This window comes from Lipophrys pholis (assembly GCF_963383615.2).
Source record: "Lipophrys pholis genome assembly, chromosome: 4".
In the NCBI taxonomy this organism is placed as follows: domain Eukaryota; kingdom Metazoa; phylum Chordata; class Actinopteri; order Blenniiformes; family Blenniidae; genus Lipophrys; species Lipophrys pholis.
In genome coordinates, this window is record NC_137637.1 from 8,869,352 (window position 1) to 8,892,285 (window position 22,934).

The 22,934-nt window shown below is 42.2% G+C and overlaps 1 protein-coding gene across 1 annotated transcript in view; it reads right to left on the reverse strand.

Annotated features, from left to right (window-relative positions):
• Positions 1-22,934, reverse strand: part of cdc42 (cell division cycle 42) — a 33,595-nt gene that overhangs the window by 3,053 nt on the left and 7,608 nt on the right. Inside the window, exons 2-5 of the mRNA XM_080461011.1 lie at positions 7,897-8,037; positions 7,721-7,793; positions 7,514-7,623; positions 7,236-7,433 (exon numbers count right to left, since the gene is read on the reverse strand). Of these exons, the coding sequence (XP_080317137.1) occupies positions 7,236-7,433; positions 7,514-7,623; positions 7,721-7,793; positions 7,897-8,001 (486 nt within the window). The 5' untranslated portion in view covers positions 8,002-8,037. The remainder of the gene's footprint in view (positions 1-7,235; positions 7,434-7,513; positions 7,624-7,720; positions 7,794-7,896; positions 8,038-22,934) is intronic.

Genomic DNA, 22,934 nt, shown 5'->3' on the forward strand with positions numbered 1-22,934 from the left:
ATGGGCATAGCAGAACGAAGAGAAAGGAGGCGTGCAATACAGAGAAGCTGGGAGAGTTGCAGAATATAGCAAGAGAGCATCAGCAGTTGTGCTGTGGTGAGGAGAAGGAGAAGGCTTGTTTGAGACTGACTGCTGAGATCTCTAAAGCCACATCCACACGAGCCAAAACTATCTTTTTTCTCCCCAGGGTTCCCAAAAAAAAAATCCATCCACACGTTACTGAACACGGCTCAACACGAGGCTTCAGGACATGTAGTACATATGCCAGGCCTTTAGGGGTGCAGTTACTCATCAAACACAAGAAAAGACGGAGCACATAGAAATTTAGAAATAAGACTCCTGCTCATAAACTTCTATTTAACTCTGAGTTATATAGGTCTATGGCTCTGCTCCTTCTGCTAGCATCAGTAGCTCAACCGGAGCTTGTAGTCCGTGATTGTTGTGGTTATAAGGCGACATTGCAGACTGCGGTGGGAAGGAGAGGGAGCGATTACGTCATCTTCTTGTCACAGATGACCATCTTCGCTGTCCACACCTTGGAGTGTTGACAAAAAAAAACATTTTCAGGCTTCTAAAATGCCGCCTCGTATTGATGATCGGCCAAAAACAGCTCGTTTACGTGAACCAGCGTTCTATTGTGGACGGGCCCTGAGAAGCTGAGAAGAAGGAGGGGGAGGGAGGAGGGAGGAGGGAGGAGAGGGGCAGCAGGAAGGAGGGGAGCAGGCGGTTCCTCAGCTCCATCAACACTATTGTTCTTTGTCTGAGGTACATAGAGGACAAACTATCCACAACAACATTACAAATACAACCATTTTCCTGGTAGTTTAGCTACAGTTTAAGACACATTGCTCGAGACCAGAACTATTGAGGTCAGTGACAGATTGTCTCTCAATGTGCAACACAGCAGCTGAGCTGTAAGACAGACGACTGCTGTGAACAACCATCATGAGGGTTAATCAGGTTGGTTAATCAGATTTGTAACAAACTATGTTACTTCTCCCTGGAAGTCCACTAAACAGATTTAGTTACAATAACGAGGTAAGCAAAAGGTGTTGTGAAGAGGCATCATTGATTTAGAGATAAAGATCTACAGTTGTAGTCAAAAGTTTACATACACTTGTAAAGAACATAATGTCATGTCTTGAGCTTCCAAAAATTTCTACAACTCTTATTTTTCTGTGATAGAGTGGTTGGTTTGTCACAAAAAACATTCATGAAGTTTGGTTCTTTTATAAATTTATTATGGGTCAACCGAAAGTGGGACCGAATCTGCTGGGTAAGTCGTGCTGTCTTGTTCTTTCACACAATGTTGAGTTCAAATGTCTGTAAGGTTCTGAAGCCAACAATGAATCTTTCTTGAAATGACTAGTATAATGTTAGTGTGTCTTACTTAAAAACCTTAATAGTGTCTTGTTTGTGTTTGAATATTAAAACTGATCATTTTCCATGTTTATGTGTGTATGTATGTTTTAAGAAGAGCAGTGCACTAATGTTTTTTTCAGATTGGACGTCACTCCACCAGGTGGTGAGATAACCGTGGAAGAGGAGTCTAGTTTCACAGTCTCTGTCTGTCAAATACTAATAATGCAGCATTGGAGAGATAATTTTCCGTCTGTCTTTTCCATAGGACACGTGTGAATCAAGGATTATTCGTGACCGCAGACGTGCAACAAAGTGGGTTCAGGTGAACATGTACCTATTTACTGGCTGAGTTGACCTGCCTTCAGTACTGGACATGAGGGAGGAGAGGAGGAACAGGCCCTTCAGTACTGGACATGAGAGAGCAGGAACAGGCCCTTCAGTACTGGACATGAGGGAGGAGGAACAGGCCATTCAGTACTGGACATGAGGGAGCAGGAACAGGCCCTTCAGTACTGGACATGAGGGAGGAGGAACAGGCCCTTCAGTACTGGACATGAGGGAGCAGGAACAGGCCCTTCAGTACTGGACATGAGAGAGCAGGAACAGGCCCTTCAGTACTGGACATGAGGGAGCAGGAACAGGCCCTTCAGTACTGGACATGAGGGAGGAGGAACAGGCCCTTCAGTACTGGACATGAGGAAGCAGGAACAGGCCCTTCAGTACTGGACATGAGGGAGCAGGAACAGGCCCTTCAGTACTGGACATGGGGCAGCAGGAACAGGTGCTTCAGTACTGGACATGAGGGAGCAGGAACAGGCCCTTAAGTACTGGACACGAGGGAGCAGGAACAGGCCCTTCAGTACTGGACATGGAGCAGAAACAGGCCCTTCAGTACTGGACATGAGAGTGCAGGAACAGGCCCTTCAGTACTGGACATGAGGGAGCAGGAACAGGCCCTTCAGTACTGGACATGAGAGAGCAGGACCAGGCCGAGGCTGCTCTGCAGTAAAAGGTCTCGTGAAACGAAGTAATCCTGGACGAATCAGAAAATGAATCAGTTTTCGATCCATTGAAATTTGTTTACTATAATATTGGAGACGTGGACATTTTGTGAAGAAATCGTTGATAAAAGACATTATCAGGGACAATGCGAATGCCACACTGAATAAAGAACAATAAAATTGTTTTGACTTTTTGTGTTTTCTCCTTTGTATTGTTGCTTTATGGAGCACTTTATATTTCCCTTCAATTGTACAATGGACATCTCAGAGCTAAGGTAGTATGTTTATTGACATTGCCAAAAAGTGTGATCGGGACATCCCCAATATATACTATAAGGTATCTTAGAAAAATTAGGACACCTCTCACATTTCTATCTTTCCATGGGACAACACTAAAGAAATTTCATCTCTTCAGTGTCCCATCAAAAGATATAATTAAATAATTACAGAAGTGTGAGGGGTATATTCACTTTTGTGAGATACTGTACATATCACCCACCTGTATCTAATAAAAAAAAAAAAACATGCTAGAATTTATGGAGAGGGGGTGGGATTTGATAAGTTAGACTTTCAAACAGATTATATTGTTCTACTGTGATTTATTCAGTTTGTTTGGGGAGATATCTTTTTATTATTATGAACTGTTAATTTGATTTTGTGCAAAATAAACAATGAAATTTATAAAAGATTAAACTCTAAAATGCCTTTCCAAAAAATAAGAATATCATGGAAAAGTTTATTTATTTCCATAATGCCATTCGAAAAGTTAAACTTTCATAGATGAACAAGATTCAGGGCCCACAATTCAAACGATTTCAAGGATTTAATTGTTTATTTTGACATAGTTTGAGCTATTACGACGCTGGATTTTCTCTTATCGAGATAACTTCAAGGATTAACCCTGGGTTTTCCGTACTACGGCGCTGGTTCACTTCTCACCAGGATAAATCACCCCAGCAACTGACGCTGAAAGTCTAACCTGCTTGGGAGCACGCCGGTACCACACCGTATGGACTGTACAAACAAACTGAAAAACCGTACGGTTGTACGGTGTGGTACGCCAGCTGCACTGCAAACGAAAAGAAACGACTGCAGCAGGTCATCAAGACTGCTCAGTGGATCATTGGATCCCGACTACCACGCCGAGAGGAGATCTACTCGAGCCGGCTGCTCCGACGGGCCACAAAGATCCACAATGACCCCGCCCATCCAGGACACACTCTGTTCTCCACCATCCCCTCTGGAAGACTCAGAGTCACGAGAGCTCGCACCAACAAACTGAAGAATAGCCTCTTCCCCATGGCTGTGAAGAGACTGCTGCGGGGATCATGAGGTTATTGATCACACCTGACAGAACTGCAGAAACATGAATTTATGGAACGCACAACTACTCGTGTCATCGCGGTGATGAATTAATATTCCAACACAAAACACTCTCACAAGAGAAATTCAGCCTCAAAACAACTGAATGGAAAATATAAACTAAAAGAAGAGCAGTGAGGAAATTCAGCCCGACACGTTACTGTTGTAATAAAGTGAAATTGATTGATCAGCGGACGTGCTGTCCGTTTATATCGCTGATAAATTAATATCGTATTATCTCACAAACAAGTCAGGAATGTTCTGGCTTTGGCTGCAGCAGCAGTGTTGCCTTTAGCTGCTGGATGTGTTTTAATTCTTCATATTCTCTGAGAATAATTGCTACTTCAGTTTACAGATGTAAACTGCCCTGCAGGATTTCTTCGTGTGTGTGATTGGTCAGACGCTGCAAACTCCGCCCCTTTCACGTGCACGCACACACGTAGCTCTGGGTTGAACTAGCGAGTTGATAACCTGCTTCATAGTAACGGTGATCAGGATCGCACACATCTCGATAAGTCAACCCAGGGAACAGAGAGAGATCCTGGATATGTTGATCACGGTTCATAGTACAGGCCACAGCTCATAAAACCCATGAAAATAGGAATTCCAAAAATTTGAATACTATGAAGATAATCACCATTTACTTCTCAGTTTTTACAGGAAAAAAAGAAAAGAAATTAGGATCACATCAAATCAATCAAAACCTGGTACTTTCAAAATGATATATCAATCCTCAATACTTGGGTGGGAATCCCTTTGCCTTAATCACTGCGTCAATTGAGGCAATCAGCCTGTGGCATTGGCCGGGAGTTATGGAAGCCCAGATTTCCTTGACGTTTGCGGTCAGCTCTTCTTTGTTTTTGGGTCTGGTGGCCCTCATTTTCCTCTTCATTATACCCCATAGATTCTCAATGGGGTTTAGGTCTGGTGAGTTGGCTGGCCGGTCAAGCACTGTGATGGCATGGGCATCAAACCAGGTTTTGATGCATCTGGCAGCATGGGCGGGGGCCAGGTCCTGCTGGAAGATGAAACCTGCATCTCCATACAGATCCTCAGCAGAAGGAATCGTGAAGTCCTCTCAAACATTCTGGTAGACTGTTGTGGTGACCTTGGATTTAAGAGAGCAGAGTTTACCAACACCTGCACCGGACATTGCACCCCAAATCATGACTGACTGTGGATCTTTCCCACTTGACCTCAAGCAGCTTGGGTTCTGTTCCTCACCCGTCTTCCTCCAAACCCTTGGACCTTGATTCCCGAATGAAAGGCACACTTTACTTTTATCGGAAAAGAGGACCTCGGACAACTGGCCAACAGTCTTCTTCTCCACGGCCCAGTTGAGCTGCTTCCTAAGTTGGCTCAGGCCCAGAAGTGGGTTGACCAGAGGAACCCGAAATTTGTAGCCCATCTCCCGGATGGATGAATGTGGTGGTTTTTGAAGCTGTGACTCCCGCCTCTTTCTGGATCTCTGCCAGATTCTTGAATCTTCTGTGTTTGATAATCCGCTGAAGCCCACGGCCATCTCTTTTGCTGGTGCATCTTCTCCTGCCACATTTTGCCCTTTCACTAGACTTTCCATTGATATGCTTGGACACAGCACACTGTGAACAGCCAGCCTCCTTAGCTATAAACTTTTGTGGATGGGTATCCAATGGAGGGTATCAATGATGGTCTTCTGGCCAGTTGTCAATTCTGCAGTCTTCCCCATATTGAACCGAACTGAGACAATTGAACCAAACTGAAGCAATTTAATGACACCTGGGGAAACCTGTGCAATTGCTTTGAGTTTAGTAAATGATTATTATGACACTCAGTTTAAAACATTCATTCATGCCCTGCAAAGTTTGGGCTGATTTCTTCACAGTATTCTAATTTTTTGAATTCCCGTTTTCATGGGTTTTATGAGCTGGAAGCCCAAATTATGTCAAAGTTAACAAATGAATACGTGAAATTGTTTGAATTGTGGGCCCTGAATCTGTAATCTATGAAAGTGTGATAGGAAACGGTGCACCAGCAAAAGCGATGGCCGCAGCCTTGAGAGGATCGTCAAGCAAAATGCATTTAAGAATTTGGAGGAGCTTCACAAGGAGTGGACTGAGGCTGAATTGAGCACATCAAGAGCCACTACGCACAGACCAATCCTAGACAGGATCCAATTGTCGCATTCCTGGTGTCAATCCACTCCTGAACAAGAGACTACGTCAGAAGCGTCTTACCTGGGCTGTGGAGAAAAGGAACTGGAGGCTCAGTGGTCCAAAGATGAAAGTACATTTTGCATATCATTTGGAAATCAAGGTCCCAGAGTCTGGAGGAAGAGTGGGTGAATGATTTGGGCTGCCATATCATCTGCTGGTGTCGCTCCACTGGGTTTTCTGAAGTCCACACTCAACGCAGCCATCGACCAGGAAACTTAAGAGCACTTCATGCTTCCTTCTGCTGACAAGCTTTATGGAGATGCTGATTTCATTTTCCAGCAGGACTTGGCACCTGCCCACACTGCCAAAGGTACAAAAGCTGGTTCAATGACCATGGTGTTACTGTGCATGATTGGCCAGCAAACTGGCCTGACCTGAACCCCATAGAGAAGCTCTGGGCTATTGTCAAGAGGAAGGTGAGAGACACCAGACTAACAATGCAGATGACCTGAAGGCGGCTATCAAAGCAACCTGGGCTTCCATTACGCCTGAGCAGTGACACAGGTTGATGTCCTCCATGAAATAAACACACTTTTCAGAAGCCTTACATTTTTGTTTAAAATATCCTTTTTTTCTTGATCTTTTGCAATATTCTAATTTTGTGAGACACTGAATTTTGGGTTTTCACTATCTATAAGCCATAATCATCAAAATAACAAGAAATGAAGGCGTGAAATATTTCACTCTATGTCATGAGCCTATGTCATATATGGGTTTGACTTTCTGAAATGAGTAACAAAAAATATTGAACATTTTCATGATATTCTAATTGTTTGAGATGTACCTGTATATCTAAGACTATATGGGCTGCATTATTTTCATATCAAAAATACTGCATGGAAGATACTATTACTGATTGTATATTATAAGATCATTTGTTACCATAAATGATCATATATATTATACATTCAGAAATAGTATAATATACGATCATTTATGGACATAAATACTGAGGCTACACGTGCTATACATATATAAAAAGGAAAAAATTATATATACTGTACTACATTCAAGAAAGTATTTTTGTATGTTGCGTTGTTGACTAATTAACTCATTCTGAATTTTCCACAAGCACTTCAGCATTTCATTCTGTCACATTTTATTTTGAATTGTCGCATTTTATTTTGAATGAGCACTTCCTGTCTGACAGTGGAGGGAGCCTGAGAGTGGAGGTGCTGCAGCCAGACACTCTTGGAACAAACCCCTCAAGCAGAAGGGATGGGATACGTTCCTTTTTCCTCCATTTTCTTGTGTCTTGCTATTGAGGTTTAAATTCTGTGTTTGAGTGTAAATCCCTGAAGCTCATGTGCATTACCTGTGTGAGGGCCGAGCACTCCACGTATTTCACAGCCTTGAGGTCTCTGGCAAGCTTCTCGGCCGTCTCCGGAGTGATGGGCTTCTGCTTGTTCTTGGCCAGCTTCTCTATTGTGGACGGGTCGTCTCGCAGATCGATCTGCGTCCCCACCAGGAGGAAAGGCGTCTTTGGACAGTGGTGGGTGATCTCTGGAACCCACTGCACCGGCAAACACAACAGTCAACACACTGTGAGAGAGGACAAAAAAGTCGGAGTACGACTGCAAGCGTTGGCATTACCTTTTCTTTGACGTTTTCAAAGGAGGATGGAGACACGACAGAAAAGCAGACGAGGAAGACGTCAGTCTGTGGGTAACTCAAAGGTCTTAGCCTGTCGTAGTCTTCCTGACCTGGACAAACCGGCAAGTAGCTGAAGGTTAGTACTCATACTTTTTAAAAGTGGTATCGGTTCATCCCTAGTACGAAACATGAAGTGAGGACACATACCCGCTGTATCAAACAAGCCCAGAGTGTAGGGCTCGCCTCCGATCATTACAGTTACAGCATAGTTATCAAAAACCTGCAACAGAGTCCAGACGCACGTTAGCAATTCATCCAGCTGGAGTTCGGAAAGCGATTACAATTCAACACAGTTTCTGCAGTGCGGCATAAGCAGCACTTACCGTTGGCACGTATTCAGAGGGAAACTTGTTTGTGGTGTAGGAGATGAGCAGGCAGGTTTTACCCACAGCACCGTCTCCAACCACAACACACTTTATGGTCTGCATAGCCGTGTTTTACAGTCCTCACTATTTATTCAAGATCTGGAAAACACACACAGAAAAAGAAGCAGGGGAGGATCTATTAGATGCTTGCACGACTCAAGTCAAGGAAACGCTTCACAGGCACCAGTAATATCAACTTAAATTAAGGTCGTATTCATCTTGTTTGCACCCAATCACATAAGTCAGTCAAAAACAGTTGTCAAAATAGTGCAAGAATCATCTTATTGGAGTGAGAATTTTTTTTTTTTTTTCAACAACTAAATATCTGAATGAAGAATCCATCTTTGGTCTTGTTAATAAGACTGAACTGAATGAACCATGTGGTGAATTCAAAAGCAAAGAGCTAGCTAAAGATCTTGTGATGAAAAAAAGTGAGGTAACCAGGGATCACTAACATGGTACCCGCAGGCACCAGGTCGCCCCCCCAAGGACCACAGGAGTCGACTGCAAGCCTGTTTTAAAAAAAAGCAAAACTCACAAGTGAGCTGGGTCTATAATCTTATTTTATTCTGTTGCTAATCTTTTTAATCACAATTGCATTTATATAGATTTAAAAATGACGTTAACGTTAAATAATCAGTAACTACAGAGCGCTCACACTCATGGTTCGAAAAACCCTGAACTACTGCATATGTGCGCCAATTATATAATATTGTAGCAGCGGCTGGCAGCATGGGACTCATAACACGGGGAAGGTGCGGGTCTATTCCGAATGGTTAGAAGCTTCTGGGTCAGAAAGGAGCCTCTCTCTCCCTCCTCACTTATGTCGTGTTTTTTGCATCACTTGTGCAGCCATCGTTGTCCTGTGGTTATGATTCTTACCTTCCGTGTGAGGATACGAAGGTTCGAGTTCTCATCAACGTAGTAATTTAGGTATGTTTTGTTAATTTTAAAGTAGAGGTGTGCATTATGTCAAAAATATCATATATTTGTTTTGTAATAAAATCACAATCACGATTCTTTTTTAATTAATTTTTGAGATTAACTTGCAAGTTTCTGAACAGTGCAACCAAACCATTTCCGGATGTAAAACAGAAACAGAAACAAAATAAAAGACAATTTAGGCCAAAGAACCTTCCTGAACATATTTGAATTTATATAATTTGTGCAATTTTGCCAACATGTGCAAATAACGTAAACATAGTTGTAGAGGCCAAAGAACAGTTCATAGTTTTGAATACAGTGAACATGCTTAAAATGTGTTAAAAAGATGCATAGTTTAAATTGACAGTTCATATGATAGTTAAAAATGTTAAAAGCACACTAGAATTCATGTTTTTATTTGATTTGGTGCATGTTGATGAAAGAGGGTACTGCCCCTTTAAGACCGCATACGTGCGTGAGGGGTGCTGTTGATTTCAGGAAACGGAGAGACAGTGCTTGAGAGCTACAGGAGCAAACGGTTTTCTTACCTCTTCTTTTTGTCATTGTTAGTTAGTAATTTCAAGTGTTTTAGCCAGCTACATTCCTTTGTAAGTGAGTGGAATTATAACTTCGGAACTGAGTAATTAAACAGAGATTTTTATATTTTTTCTTTAATACAACAACGTTTCTGGAGTGGACTTTTGTGAAGTGTGTAGCTGGGCTAGCTACTGACACTGCCTGTGGAATATCATTTCTAACTGACAGTTGACGAAGGAGTAAGCCATTGCAAATTCTCAAGTCATTTCAAGCCTCTACAATAGTAAAAGGAAACTAAAAAGACTGTGAAAAAAGTGCACTATTGCAACATAAAAACTCCGCTACTCCTGGCTTTTCAGGTAGCTTTCACATGAAAAGTGAAATGTGGAAAGTAAAATAAAAATTATAAAACAAAATATCAAATAATTCAAATAATACTTAAGACTTTTTTCAAATGGGAACATTTTAAATATTAACTGGTATAAACTAAGGCAATTCTGCAAAATATTATTTAACAGTCATTTTAACAGAAAATTAAGTATACCACAACACTAAATAGCTTATAGAATAGAGTCAAATAAAAAAGCAAACTTAAATAAGTGAGGTATTTCATTTCATTACATTTCGGTCAAATTGAATTACCAAAATCAACACTGCACATCTATAAACTAAAGATTTTTAACTAATTAAACCGTGACCAAGTAATAGTAGTAAATAGAATCATGACCAAAAAAGAGTGGGAAGAAATATAACTTAATAAATCCCACCCTTCTCCTTAAATAAATATGTTAGCACTATTATATTGAGGCTAGTAATCCATTGAAAATGCATGAATAAATTATTTATTTATAATATAATATAATATAATATAATATAATATACAATCATGATTATGGAATGATATTCGAAATATAACAAACAAAGACAGATACATGTATTATATTCCAATAGACTTAATACTTGTATACATTCTAGACATGTATTTATACATACAGTACCCACATGTAGAATCAGTCACATATACTCACACAACTGAACTGTCATTCACCTCTTCATTAAAGTGCAGCAATTTAAACAATTAAACTCCAATGTCTACAATTTAATTATCAAAAATCCAACAGCTTTAGAACATTTTACTGCTCAGACATCTGACAGTTTTTCTCGCTTTCCAAAAAGGAGGTGCATTATGACAGATTACGTCTAAAATGTGTCTGTATGGCAGCCACGGGCAAATCACAGTGGTTTGTGTTTTGTTGTCCAGGGAAAAGCCAAACAACTCCCACACGATGGATGCAGAGTTACTTTTCAGGACCAAGTCCCCGTTTTGTATTCAGCAACGCTTCCTTACAACACAACCAATTGTGTCAGTCGCTGGCCGGTGCGCCATTGTGTGGGCCACCACACATTGGCCGGCTCTGGAGCTAGGTGCAACGTGATGTAACGCGACAATCAGACTCGGATCGTGTCCACACACTGTGCGCCAGGACACTGGAGCTGCTCCGAGCCCCGATGTCTGTCCTTGCATTGTCTGCCGGCCGGCTTTGTGCCGCCGAAGTGGCTCCAGTGTCACTTTGCCAGGGCAACGTTCGCTCTCTCGGAACCAACACGGAAGTTGCAGCTGCAGCTCTGTGGCTGCAAAAAAAAGTGAACTAAACCTAGTGCAAAGTGGAGTATGTAAACGAAAACAACAGAGGATTCATCAAGGTCCAGGTCAGCTGCCCCTGGCTGAGATTACTGTTGCAAAGTCACATATCTGCGGAGCTCTCAACCCCGCCTACATTTTAACCGTACTTTCTGTGGAGGAAACGCGCACCAGATTTGGCTCTGGGTATGCTTTGCCGTACTGCTCTGTACCACTTCGTTCCATCCCTGCGCTTTATGTGCAGTGGAAATGGGGCTTATGATTGGTTGGTCAGGTGCATGTGAAACCTCTGATGCGCCACCGCATCAGCGTGGAATTGCAACATTAGAATGTATTCCTCTGTTGCAGTTCTATGCCGACACGCTGCTGCAAAGCATTGAACTGCAACATGTAAAATGTGTTCTCCAGACATTTCTACGATCTCTCTGCTTTATCAGATAGTAAACACGTTCTAATCCTTCACAATCTGATATCGCACAACCCTATTTTAAAGACTAGGTTTTTGTTTTGTTGGACGGTATGGTCAGTGGTTGTGAGAAACACTCACTAAAATACTTAAAAGATCTGGGGCCTCATTTCTAAAGGTTGCTTATGCACAAAACGGGTCCTGAAAGGTGAGCACACCGTTGCCCACGCAAAGTTTGTGGTCTAAAAAAAATAAACTGCAGGAGAATTTGCGTACCAGTACCATACCAACTTTGGACCTTGCGCATGCACATTTTTGAGACGGGGGAAACTGGCGGCGCAGATGGTGAGGTGGAGAATTGAAGCCAGATTCATCTTAGAAATTTAATATCTTCAAATATCAGACTTATTGATCCACGTGATCCCAGCAGCAGGGAAACACTTGTGGAGTCATTTCAGCAATAGTAAAGCAGACGAGGCTTCATGTATCAGAAATCTCCGCAGGTTGGATCGGAAATTTCCGATCCGTGAATTACGTTGATATCGGAACCCGATACCGGATCGAATCGGCTCCATCCCTAAAAACTACTTGCCCGTTCAGGCAAGGTGGGCAGATGATTCACTTGCCCGAGCAAAGCCTTTACCAGCCCTGGACGGTCGGACAGTCCTTAATATCGAGCCCATTAAATGGGTATCATATCTTTCACTATAAACTCCGTTATGGGTTATGAGTTATTTCCACCTGCCGTTTCGAATTATGTTCATATGGAGTAATACTGCTGCTGTGCTCCACTCGTTCATGACGTATATGTGGGCGTATGACACACGCAGGACACTCAAGTCATCACGTGAGCAGTCAAATCGCAGCCCTTGCGATTAGAAAATCCTGTTTTTTCATATCGCGACTTTATTGCAAATGCAATTATTCATTCAGCCTTACCTGGCACCGGCCCTGATCTAGCTCCTGCTTCTTTTTGGTGTAAAAGCCCTATCATACAACGTGTAAAGGTTCAGCCAGAGCGGAGCATGTATGCCTCATTCCTGTTTCCAGCACTATGCCCAATGGTTGTGTCCCTTGACAGTGATCAAATGCAGACTCTTGTGCTGCACGTATGCTAATTAGTGTGGGTTCTAATGTTAGCCTGTATGCTAATTAGCACATATGCTAATGCTAGGATGAATGCTAATACTACCACATATACTAATTAGAGTATGCTAATGCAAGTGCATTATGGCCGATGGTTGTAACTGTCCTTTGACTGATCAGGTGTGGACTCTCAAGCAACGTGGAAAGTTCCAAGCATTTACACCCCACTTCCCGTTTCCAGCAAAAAATGCCCACAGAGACAATAAAAGTACAGTGGGCACGGAAAGTATTCAGACCCCTTTAAATTTTTCACACAGCCATTTGCTAAAATCGAAAAGTTCATTTTTTTTTCATTATTGTACACTCAGCAACCCATCTTGACCGAAAAAAAAAGGAAATGTAGAAATCTTTGCAAATTTATTAAAAAAAGAAAAAATGAAATATCACATGGTCATAAGTATTCAGACCCTTTGCTGTGACACTCATTTAACTCACATGGCGTCCATTTCTTCTGATCCTCCTTGAGATGGTTCTAGTCCTTCATTGGAGTCCAGCTGTTTTAAATTAAACTGATTGGACTTGATTAGAAAAGGCACACACCTGTCAAAAGAGGCCTGACAGCTCACAGTGCATGTCAGAACAAATGAGAATCATGAGGTCGAAAGAGCTCAGAGACAGAGCTCAGAGACAGAATTGTGGCAAAGCACAGATCTGGCCAAGGTTACAAAAGAATTTCTGCAGCACTCAAGGTTCCTAAGAGCACAGTGGCCTCCATAATCCTCAAATGGAAGAAGTTTGGGATGACCAGAACTCTTCTTCGACCCGGCCGTCCAGCCAAACTGAGCAATCGTGGGAGAAGAGTCTTGGTGAGAGAGGTGAAGAAGAACCCAAAAATCACTGTGACTGAGCTCCAGAGATGCAGTAGGGAGATGGGAGAAAGTTCCACTAAGTCAACTATCAATGCAGCCCTCCACCAGTCGGGGCTTTATGGCAGAGTGGCCTGACGGAAGCCTCTCCTCAGTGCAAGACATATGAAAGCCCACATAGAGTTTTCCAAAAAACCCATGAAGGACTCCCAGACTATGAAAAATAAGATTCTCTGGTTTGATGAGACCAAGATTGAACTTTTTGGCATTAATTCTATAATGTGTGGAGAAAACCAGGCACTGCTCATCACCTGCCCAATACAATCCCAACAGTTAAACATGGTGGTGGCAGCATCATGCTATGGGGGTATTTTTCAGCTGCAGGGACAGGACGACTGGTTGCAATTGAAGGAAAGATGAAAGTTCAGAGATATCCTGGATGAAAAACCTCTTCCAGGCTGCTCAGGACCTCAGACTGGGTCGAAGGTTCACCTTCCAACAAGATAATGACCCTAAGCCCACAGCTAAAATAACAAAGGAGTGGCTTCGGAACAACTCTGTGACCATTCTTGACTGGCCCAGCCAGAGCCCTGACCTAAACCCAATTGAGCATCTCTGGAGAGACCTGAAAATGGCTCTTCACCAACGTTCACCATCCAACCTCACAGAACTGGAGAGGATCAGCAAAGAAGAATGGCAGAGGATCCCCAAATCCAGGTGTGAAAAACTTGAAAATTGGACCCCATGCACCCAGTCATGTTGGACCCCCCGACCCCTTCACAGGGGTCCAGTACTAGAGTCAAATTAATTCAAGCACATGTACTTGTACTTTTATGACAGTTGAGTAGTAACTTGAGATACATCAGTAGTTAAATTTTAAAGTTGGACTCGTTCAGACTCGTTGCATTGCACTTCCTGTTCGGTGGCAACAGTTGTCAAAGCCACTTCCTCAAATGGCGTTATGATTAAGAGTCATCATATGGTTGTGAAGAGGAAGATGGCGGGTGGAAGCTCGGCAGGTGCTGCTGTTACTCTTCCAAAACCATTACGGAAACCGCCAAATCTCCCTCCTATAGTACTCTGGCTTTGCCCAGAATGGCACCTCTTTCATAAAAATAGCACAACGCAGGCTCTGATGTGTAAAATGACCGTGGGTCTGTACATGCTGGCTATCATCATCATCATGCAACTGTATGGGAACTGGTCCGCGGCTAACAGAGAACGCACAGCCCGTACGCAGGAACGGTCTGGCTCTAATTTGGTGGAGCAGCATGGAGTCGTGGATGGCCTGCCACACGCCATGTCGCTGGATCTTTGGAGCCAATTTACAATATTCACCCATGTTTTGGATAAAGGGAAAGCTATCGTGCCGAGGACGGAGAGCGGATCGACCCAAGACACACTTGGACGACGTGGCGAAACCCTGCTTTGCATTGTTCTCCTCTTGTGTGGGGACGTTCCATTAAATCCTGGACCAGTGGACCTGCCTGTGGCTTTACGACACCCAGTCTCAATGTTCTGGTGGTTTAGCCTGGCGCTGCTCCTGCACAAGATAACATCAGAAAAAACTATCTGCCTGGGATACAGATTGCGTTCTCCTCTCCAAGCATAAGCGCGCATCGAACTCTCGTGGCTCTAAAACAACAAAAAATAAAACTTTTTCAAACTGTCAATCACGCGTGCATGCTGTGGAACTCGGTCTTAAAACCTAAGGGTGTCTTTGGAGGGCACTTAAATATACATAGTCTTATCTTAAAAACTGAGCAAATCGAGCACCTGCCAATAGACTCTAACCTGGACTATTTATGTCTAAGCGAAACGTGGTTATGTCCCTCTACCCCGCTACCTGTATTTACTGTCCCAGGCTACAAAATGTATAGACGGATAGAGGAAAGTGGGGGTGGGGGGGAGTGTCTGGACATACGTGAAAGAAGATATTCAAAGCAAGGAAATAGACCTTACCAAACATAAACTAGAATGTGTTGGGGTCACTATTACACTCTCTCATGAAATGTCTTTTGTAATCATTGCTGTCTATCGCCCCCCTAGTGCCTCTAACGATTTTTATTCTGAATTGACTGACTTTGAGGGCAAAGAAATCTTACGTCTTGGTGATTTCAATCTAAATTGGTATGATATAGCACGCAAGAAAAAACTTAAGGATATAACAAAAACCTATCAAATGACTCATATGATAAATAAACCTACTAGAATAACAGAAACTTCTCAAACATTAATAAATCTAATCTTTACAAACAAACCTGAAAGGATAATAAAAACCAATCATCTAATTACTGGCCTGTCTGACCATAACCTTACATTAGTAGCAAGAAAATTGAAAAAAACTAGATACAAGTACCGAGAAGTGAATAATAATATATTGTTTATACCTCAAAAAGACCTTCCCCTCTTAGATAATGACATGAAGCAAACTAATTGGAATGCCATCATTGGAAATAAATCATGTGAACAAGCATGCAGCCACCTAACACTGACTTTACAAGATCTCATATTAAAATATACAAAAAAGAAACAAAGGAAACAACCTCAAAAACAGAATCTCACCTGGTTTAATGGTGAACTCTGGAATTTAATGAAAAAAAGAGATGCCACTCTGAAAAAATTCATAAAATGTGTACAAAGGCCTAAGAAATAAAGTCACAACACTAATTCGAAAAGCCAAGGCCACCTTCTTCCTTAAAGGAGACATATCATGCTTTTAAATCCTTCCTTTTTACATATAAATCATACAGTTGTGGTCTATACAACGCGAAACTGCAATGCTTGGGTCTGAATTCCTCATTATTAGAGCTCCACAGGCCCCTTTTCTACCCCTTTTCTGATGTGCTTCTGAGAGCAACTCGTTTTGGGGCGGTCTCTTCAAATGCAAATGAGACACTTCATACCCCTCCTCCTCTCCAGGTTGCAGAGGTGACACTCGGTTCAACGTCACCCTGTTCGGCCATCTTTGTAGTTTGATAGAACAGATACAATTATCTAGCGGCGCAGAAACTTTATATTCACACATTATTTACAAAATGTCAACAACGGAAGATTTGTCCATCCAGCCATACATGTTGGAGCCAGAGTCGGACCCGGCGGAGCGAGATGAAAATGACGATGATGCACCTACAGAACAACGTCTTCATATGGATGTAACGCAATGGTGTGTTACTATATTTACACTAACTTCTCCATCCATGCCCACTACTACAATACTGCCTGTATTACAACGACTATTTAACACAGAAGTTACATTATAATCTAAAACGAGCACACAGCGCTAACATATGAAGACGGTGCAACTGCTAATGCTAACAAAACAATGACAGGGACGTCTTATCATCACACTTTTTAGCGTTATATACAGCTTACAGAAGTGCTCTGTTCGTCGTCTCCATAGATAGAAGGAACTGACCGCTCAATCAGACCAAGTCTTTCGGCAAATCCTTCTTTATACTGGCGGAGGTTGTTGAAGCAGTCGTCCTTAAAGTGATTCGCGCACACAAAAATGACCTTACCCACAGATGTGGGTACATTTCTGTGAAAAATAAAACTCAACCAGGCACTTCGAAAAGGTTCTGATGCTGGGAGACGGTGTAACGAAGCTTGTGGGTTACTACATCCAACAACCGAACATTTCGACTTATCCTCTCGTAACTTCGGTTGGACTACAAAATCGCAGCGAGAAACAAAAATGGCGGATTGCTCGAAATGTCGATGTCCTAATTTGGCAGTTCCGCTGAGAATACTGTGACGTCATTGTTCAAAAAACGTAATAGAGAATAGAAAAATCGAAACCGATCGCAAAATATGACCAAAACAGAATATAAAGATATCAACGGAGCACCTGAAGAGACTACTTTGAACTTTTCTGTACTTCTAAACACTCTAAATATACAACAAAATGCATTTAAGGGCTAAAAAAGTGGATTTAGCATGATATGTCCCCTTTAACCTAATTCAGGAACCAAAAGGAAATAGGTTATTGTGGAGAAACATTGACAAGCTCCTTGGCAACTGCCATACCTATTGTAACATACAATTAAAAGTGAACAGTGTCCTCCAAAATGATAGTGTTATTGTAGCTAAGAATTGTAATGAATATTTTATCAATTCTGTACAAAAACTAGCTCAATCATTTCCAATATCATATTCATCGAACCAACCCCAAGTCAATGAAGCAATGTCTTTTACACTGAAGGCTGTAAATGAAGAAGAAGTTGTAACAGTTATTGACAATTAAATAATGGATTAAGTCATACCTCAGTGGCAGACAATAGTGTGTGAGAATACATAACACCCTTTCTCCACTTAAAGATTACTCCACGGGAGTGCCGCAAGGCACCATTTTGGGACCTTTGCTTTATGTATTTACATCAACAACCTCCCCTCTGTCTGCACTGCCAATGTCATCATGCACGCAGACGATACAGTACTGTTTGTTCATGGAAAAAATCAAAGCAACAAAATTAACTGGCCAAATGCAAAAAGTATCTCACTGGCTGTGTCAGAACTGTCTGACATTAAATACTGACAAAACAGTCGCAGTGAATTTTACAAATAGAGGCAAATGCATTGTTGGGGCCGTAGATTCAGTGAACTGTTTCTCCAGGTTTTTCCCCCGAAGGAAAACACCACAACAATGGATAGGCCATAAAACAGCAGGGGAGCGAGCCAGACCCCGGAAGTGGCCAATGAGGACGCTTGAATCCGACCCGAACACAGCAGGGGTCCAGACCCAAGTTGGTGGGACTCACGTTCTATCAAAGCTCTCGGCTATTCTCAACTGGCCATGGAGGGAGAGACATCTTTTTCCCTCATCAGAATGGTAAAGAGAGCACCAAGCAGAAACAAAGAGACAGAACCAACGCCAGCCCGCTGGACGAGCAGGACCCAGTTTGGACTACATCTTCTGTTTTCCGCTATTTTTCCTGTTTTTGGGAGATTCTGGAGACCAGAGCCAGTGTCGTCTCCTCCCAAGATCATCCTCTCAGTTGCACTCCTGCAGCTGGAGCCAGGCCTCTGAATTTCAGGACGCTGAAATTAAGACCCGGTAACAACCAGTTACCACCGCCTCCCAGAACCAACAGCACCACGGACGGTGCTGTCCAGAACCGGAGGGTGAGCGCTTTTGTCTGGGCAGAGAATAGTTAGAATGATGTTCTGTTGAAAATGCAATATGTTTCCATGTGCCGCTCAGAAGGCCGCAGTATCTCATATGTTTGTGTAGGCGCGTTCACGCGCACCAACCAAGTCCCGGACTCTGGTTTTCCACCTCAGAACCAGAGGTCCGAGTGAGCTCCAGGCCCACTGGGAGCTCTGTGTGGAGGAACCAGGGTTCAGAACCGAGCCGCGCAGAATTCTCTGTCTTTCTCTTGTCTTCATCCTCTCTCATCTCTCCCCCTCTTTCACTAATCGCAGCACCCCCCTTATCAGATCGAGATAAGGTCACACACTACTGCATGTCAGCTGCTGCAGAGCAGATCTGTTTTGATCACAGGAGTTCTAACTGCAGGTCCCGACCTCCACTTAGGTGCTCAGAACCGGGCCAACGGAACCGCCCGTTCGTTACGCCCTCGGTAGACTAACTCGCTCCGAGACCGCCCTCGTGCACGCGTGCTCGACGGACGTCTTGTTTATCTGGTCGCTAAGCAACCGCCGCGTACTCAGAAAGAGCGAGTCAAACGCCGCGTGGTCGCGTGGGTCATCGCAATCCCTCTTGACATCCACCTGGTGGACAAATCAGGTTATTGCGCTCTCCCTCTGCGCGCCGCCGCACGCCCCTAGTGGTCGTCACAGTCACCGCATTGACCCGCCGACGTCTGCCTCCACCTGGTGGACGTTCGAGGTCATTACACCCTCTCGTCACTCCAGACCACGCACGCACGCGCACGCGCGCGTACACACACACACACACACACACACACACTCTTTGTACATAGTGTTTGCTGTTTAATAGATTAGATCTCCGTGTTAGATGTCGTTTGCTATTTGAATGTGTTGATTTATGAGATGATTTCCGAATTATTTATGAATTAATACATTTTTATTAATAAACGCCTGTTAGCTGAATTGTACGCTTCTTGGTGATTATTGTGTATTTATTGTTGACAATTCACTGGTTTGTAACAGTCTGTGCTCGGATCTCACACCTTCCAATCTATTTAAGATGGTTATATTTTATGCAGAAATATTAACTAACTTAAATAAACTTTTTACAAACGAGACTGATATTTTGGTATTAGCTATTTCCAGTTTATCTGGTGGTGCCCCGATTTATTATTAATACATAAATAAGAAATTTATGCAAATGAATAAAAAATTTTATTAAAAATTGTTTTCGATAATTTTTCATTTTTTTGTTTTAAAGTAATTATTCAATTACTTTAGGAGTTGTTAATGAGTAAATGACCGTTTACTTCCATTAATAATTTCAATTTTTCATAAATTACTTCCAGTGATTTATTACTTTTAGTAATCTATTACGTACAGTAATTATATGCTAATAACCAACCATAAACCAACAGCATAAATTATCCAAATATCTTTATTGATGGCATAAAAATGTCAAATGTTAATGAATTCACCTACTTAGGTGTAACCCTGGGCCCAACCTTGACTTTAAAAAATCATGTAAAAAAAACTTTGAAACAACAATTTCGCTTGTCCAACTTTAGATACATACGGGGGTCTCTTACCACTGAGGCATCCCAATTGTACCTAAACTCTATGATCTTGTCACATTTTATGTATTGTATATCCAGTTGGTCACAGTTCTGTAAAACAGCTCTGGGGCCTCTTGAATCATTATATAAATATGCACTCAAGATCCATGATAAAAAATTCAGGCGCTTTCACCATTGTCAAATACTAAGTATGGAATTCTGAATTTTAAAAACCTAATATTTCACACTAATGTTTGCCTACTTTTTAAAATTATTTATGGCGTCACTGCACCTCCTCTGAGAAAATTCATAATTTTATGCACTGATAAAAGGGCTCAAACTACACGATCTACTTCTAAAGGAGAATCCAGCATCCCAAAATGTAAAACTGTTTTTGCTAAATTTGCCTTCTATGTAATCGCAATGGGTCAGTGGAACATACTGCTAACAGAGATTATTGCATGTACGACATTGCAAGCATTTACACATTTAACGAAAAAATGGCTTCTAGAATCAAACTTGCTCTCATGATTGGTAACGATGTCATGAGAGCGGCTGTTCACCTGAAGAAAGGATTGATGAAAAATGTTATGTTTCAAACTTGTTTAAATTAAATGTATGTTAATGATTATGTTCAAATGTATAAACCCATGGTCACATGATCATCTACATTTAAAATCAGTTTTGTTTTTTTTGTACTGTAACATCAACCTGCCCAGGGACGAAAGGTGGAAATCAGCATTCTTGCTATAACCTGGTGCAATTAGGCCTGTCGCGATAATCAATAAATCAATTCGATTGCACGATAATTAAAAATGAGCTCAATAAGTTTGCCAGTCTCGATCATTTTTCATTTACCAAAGACGTCACTGTGAGCGGCGCTCATTCTGGTGTTAGTGAACGGCGCTTTCACACTTTAATGTTGTTTTAGAGAGTTGCCAGATTTCTGAGCCTTCCAGTGGAAAACCTGGGTAAGGCATACTGTAAACAGGCCTTAACATGTCGGGGGAATACAGCCAATGTGGCAACAGCAGCCACAAGCGTCGCACCGCTGCATACATCATCAAAATGAAGAGGCATCACGACAAAAACAAATAGAAGACAGCAGCACTACCTCAGACTATGTCTCCATGATTAATACTTCATCTTGGTATGGTTACCGTACTTTCCGGGCGACAAGCTGCTACTTTTTTTTTTTTTCACATGCTTTGAACCCTGCAGTGGACGACTCGGCTTTTTAAGGGTTAACAAGCTTCCTCCTGCTGATACGCGGGTGATGCGTTCAGGTGCATCACGTAACTCCAAAGCTCGCAGCCACACCCTCAAATGGCGTTACGACCGAGAGTCATCATATAGGTGTGATCCGGGCCAGACTGCGATGCAATGTGTCAAATTTGAGGTCGATGTGACCGCGTTCAGCCGATTTAGACGCACTTCCTGTTTCATGGCTTAATGTCAAACTTTGTGGCATGGTTACGGCCACACCCTAAAACTTTTGCTAGAGATTATGATTACTTTTGCTGTTCAACCCCTTATCTAGCAAAAGAGCCCAAGTTGAAGTAGATTGTAGTTTCCTCCTGGGACGAGATCCCTCTGAAAAATGTTGTCAATTTGAGGAAAAATTCACCAAAATCTGTCATTTTCCTCCAAATGTGGAATATATCCTCCATAGAAGAATTTTTTGTTCCTCTTGGCCTGTTGCATATGTGTGCTGATTTTAATAGCTCTCTGTGAAACGGGATTTTTGAGCTACCTTTTTCAGGTGGTGCCGTTGATCCATTTAGCAAGTCACATGTGTAACTCCCCCAAATTATCGTTCAAATTATCCCCCAAATATTAATAATCCTTACAATTTCAATAGGGTCCTTCGGCACTTTCAGTGCTCGGACCCTAAAAAAGGCGAGACTGGAATTTTCCAAACTGCATGTTGACAAGCCACAAAGCTTCTGGGAGAATGTCCTGTGGACAGACGAGACAAAACTGGAACATTTTGCCAAGGCACATCAGCTCTATGTTCACAGATACAAAAATGAAGCATACCAAGAAAAGAACACTGTCCCGACTGTGAGACATGGAGGAAGCTCTGTTATGTTCTGGGGCTGCTTTTCTGCATTTGGCACAGGGTGTCGTGAATTTGTACAGGGTAAAATGATATCTCAAGACTATCAAGGTATTCTAGAGAGAAATGTGCTGCCCAGTAGGGGTGTAACAATACATGGATGTACAATGACAACATCGATTCACATCGTCAACTTTAAGATATGCCTTTATTTTGAAATTCACATAGCACGTCTGTAAGGCGGTGTCACCATTTCCTGCGCACTCTCACCGCCTTCACACATTGTGTACGGCGGCGTCATGGCTAGCGCTAGCTGCCGAAAAAAGGACGACATACACTCACCTCTTGGAAATAAATCGGCGGTATGGAAATATTTAGGATTCCGACGGAAAGACCACTCAACAGACAAAACTCACGCACGCCATACGCAAACAGTGTCAGTGCGAGTTAAAATACTCACGAAACACAACGAACTCAAATTTTATTTCAGTTGTTTTTTGAGTTGATATAAATGTAAATGATTGTGCGAGATGGGCATATGATATCACATAATATTGATCGCAGGCTTGTGAATCAAATCGAATCAAAATCGTATCGTGACAGACTCTGTGACATCGGCAAAAATCGTATCGTATCATGACGAAGCTGGTGATTTACATCTCTACTGCCCAGTGTCAGAAAGCTTGTTCTCAGTTGCAGGTCATGGGTCTTGCAACAGGATAATGACCCAAAACACACAGAGAAAAACTAGGAATGGGGCCAATCCAATCCAGTATTGATATCGGGTTCAGATATCAACGTAATTCAC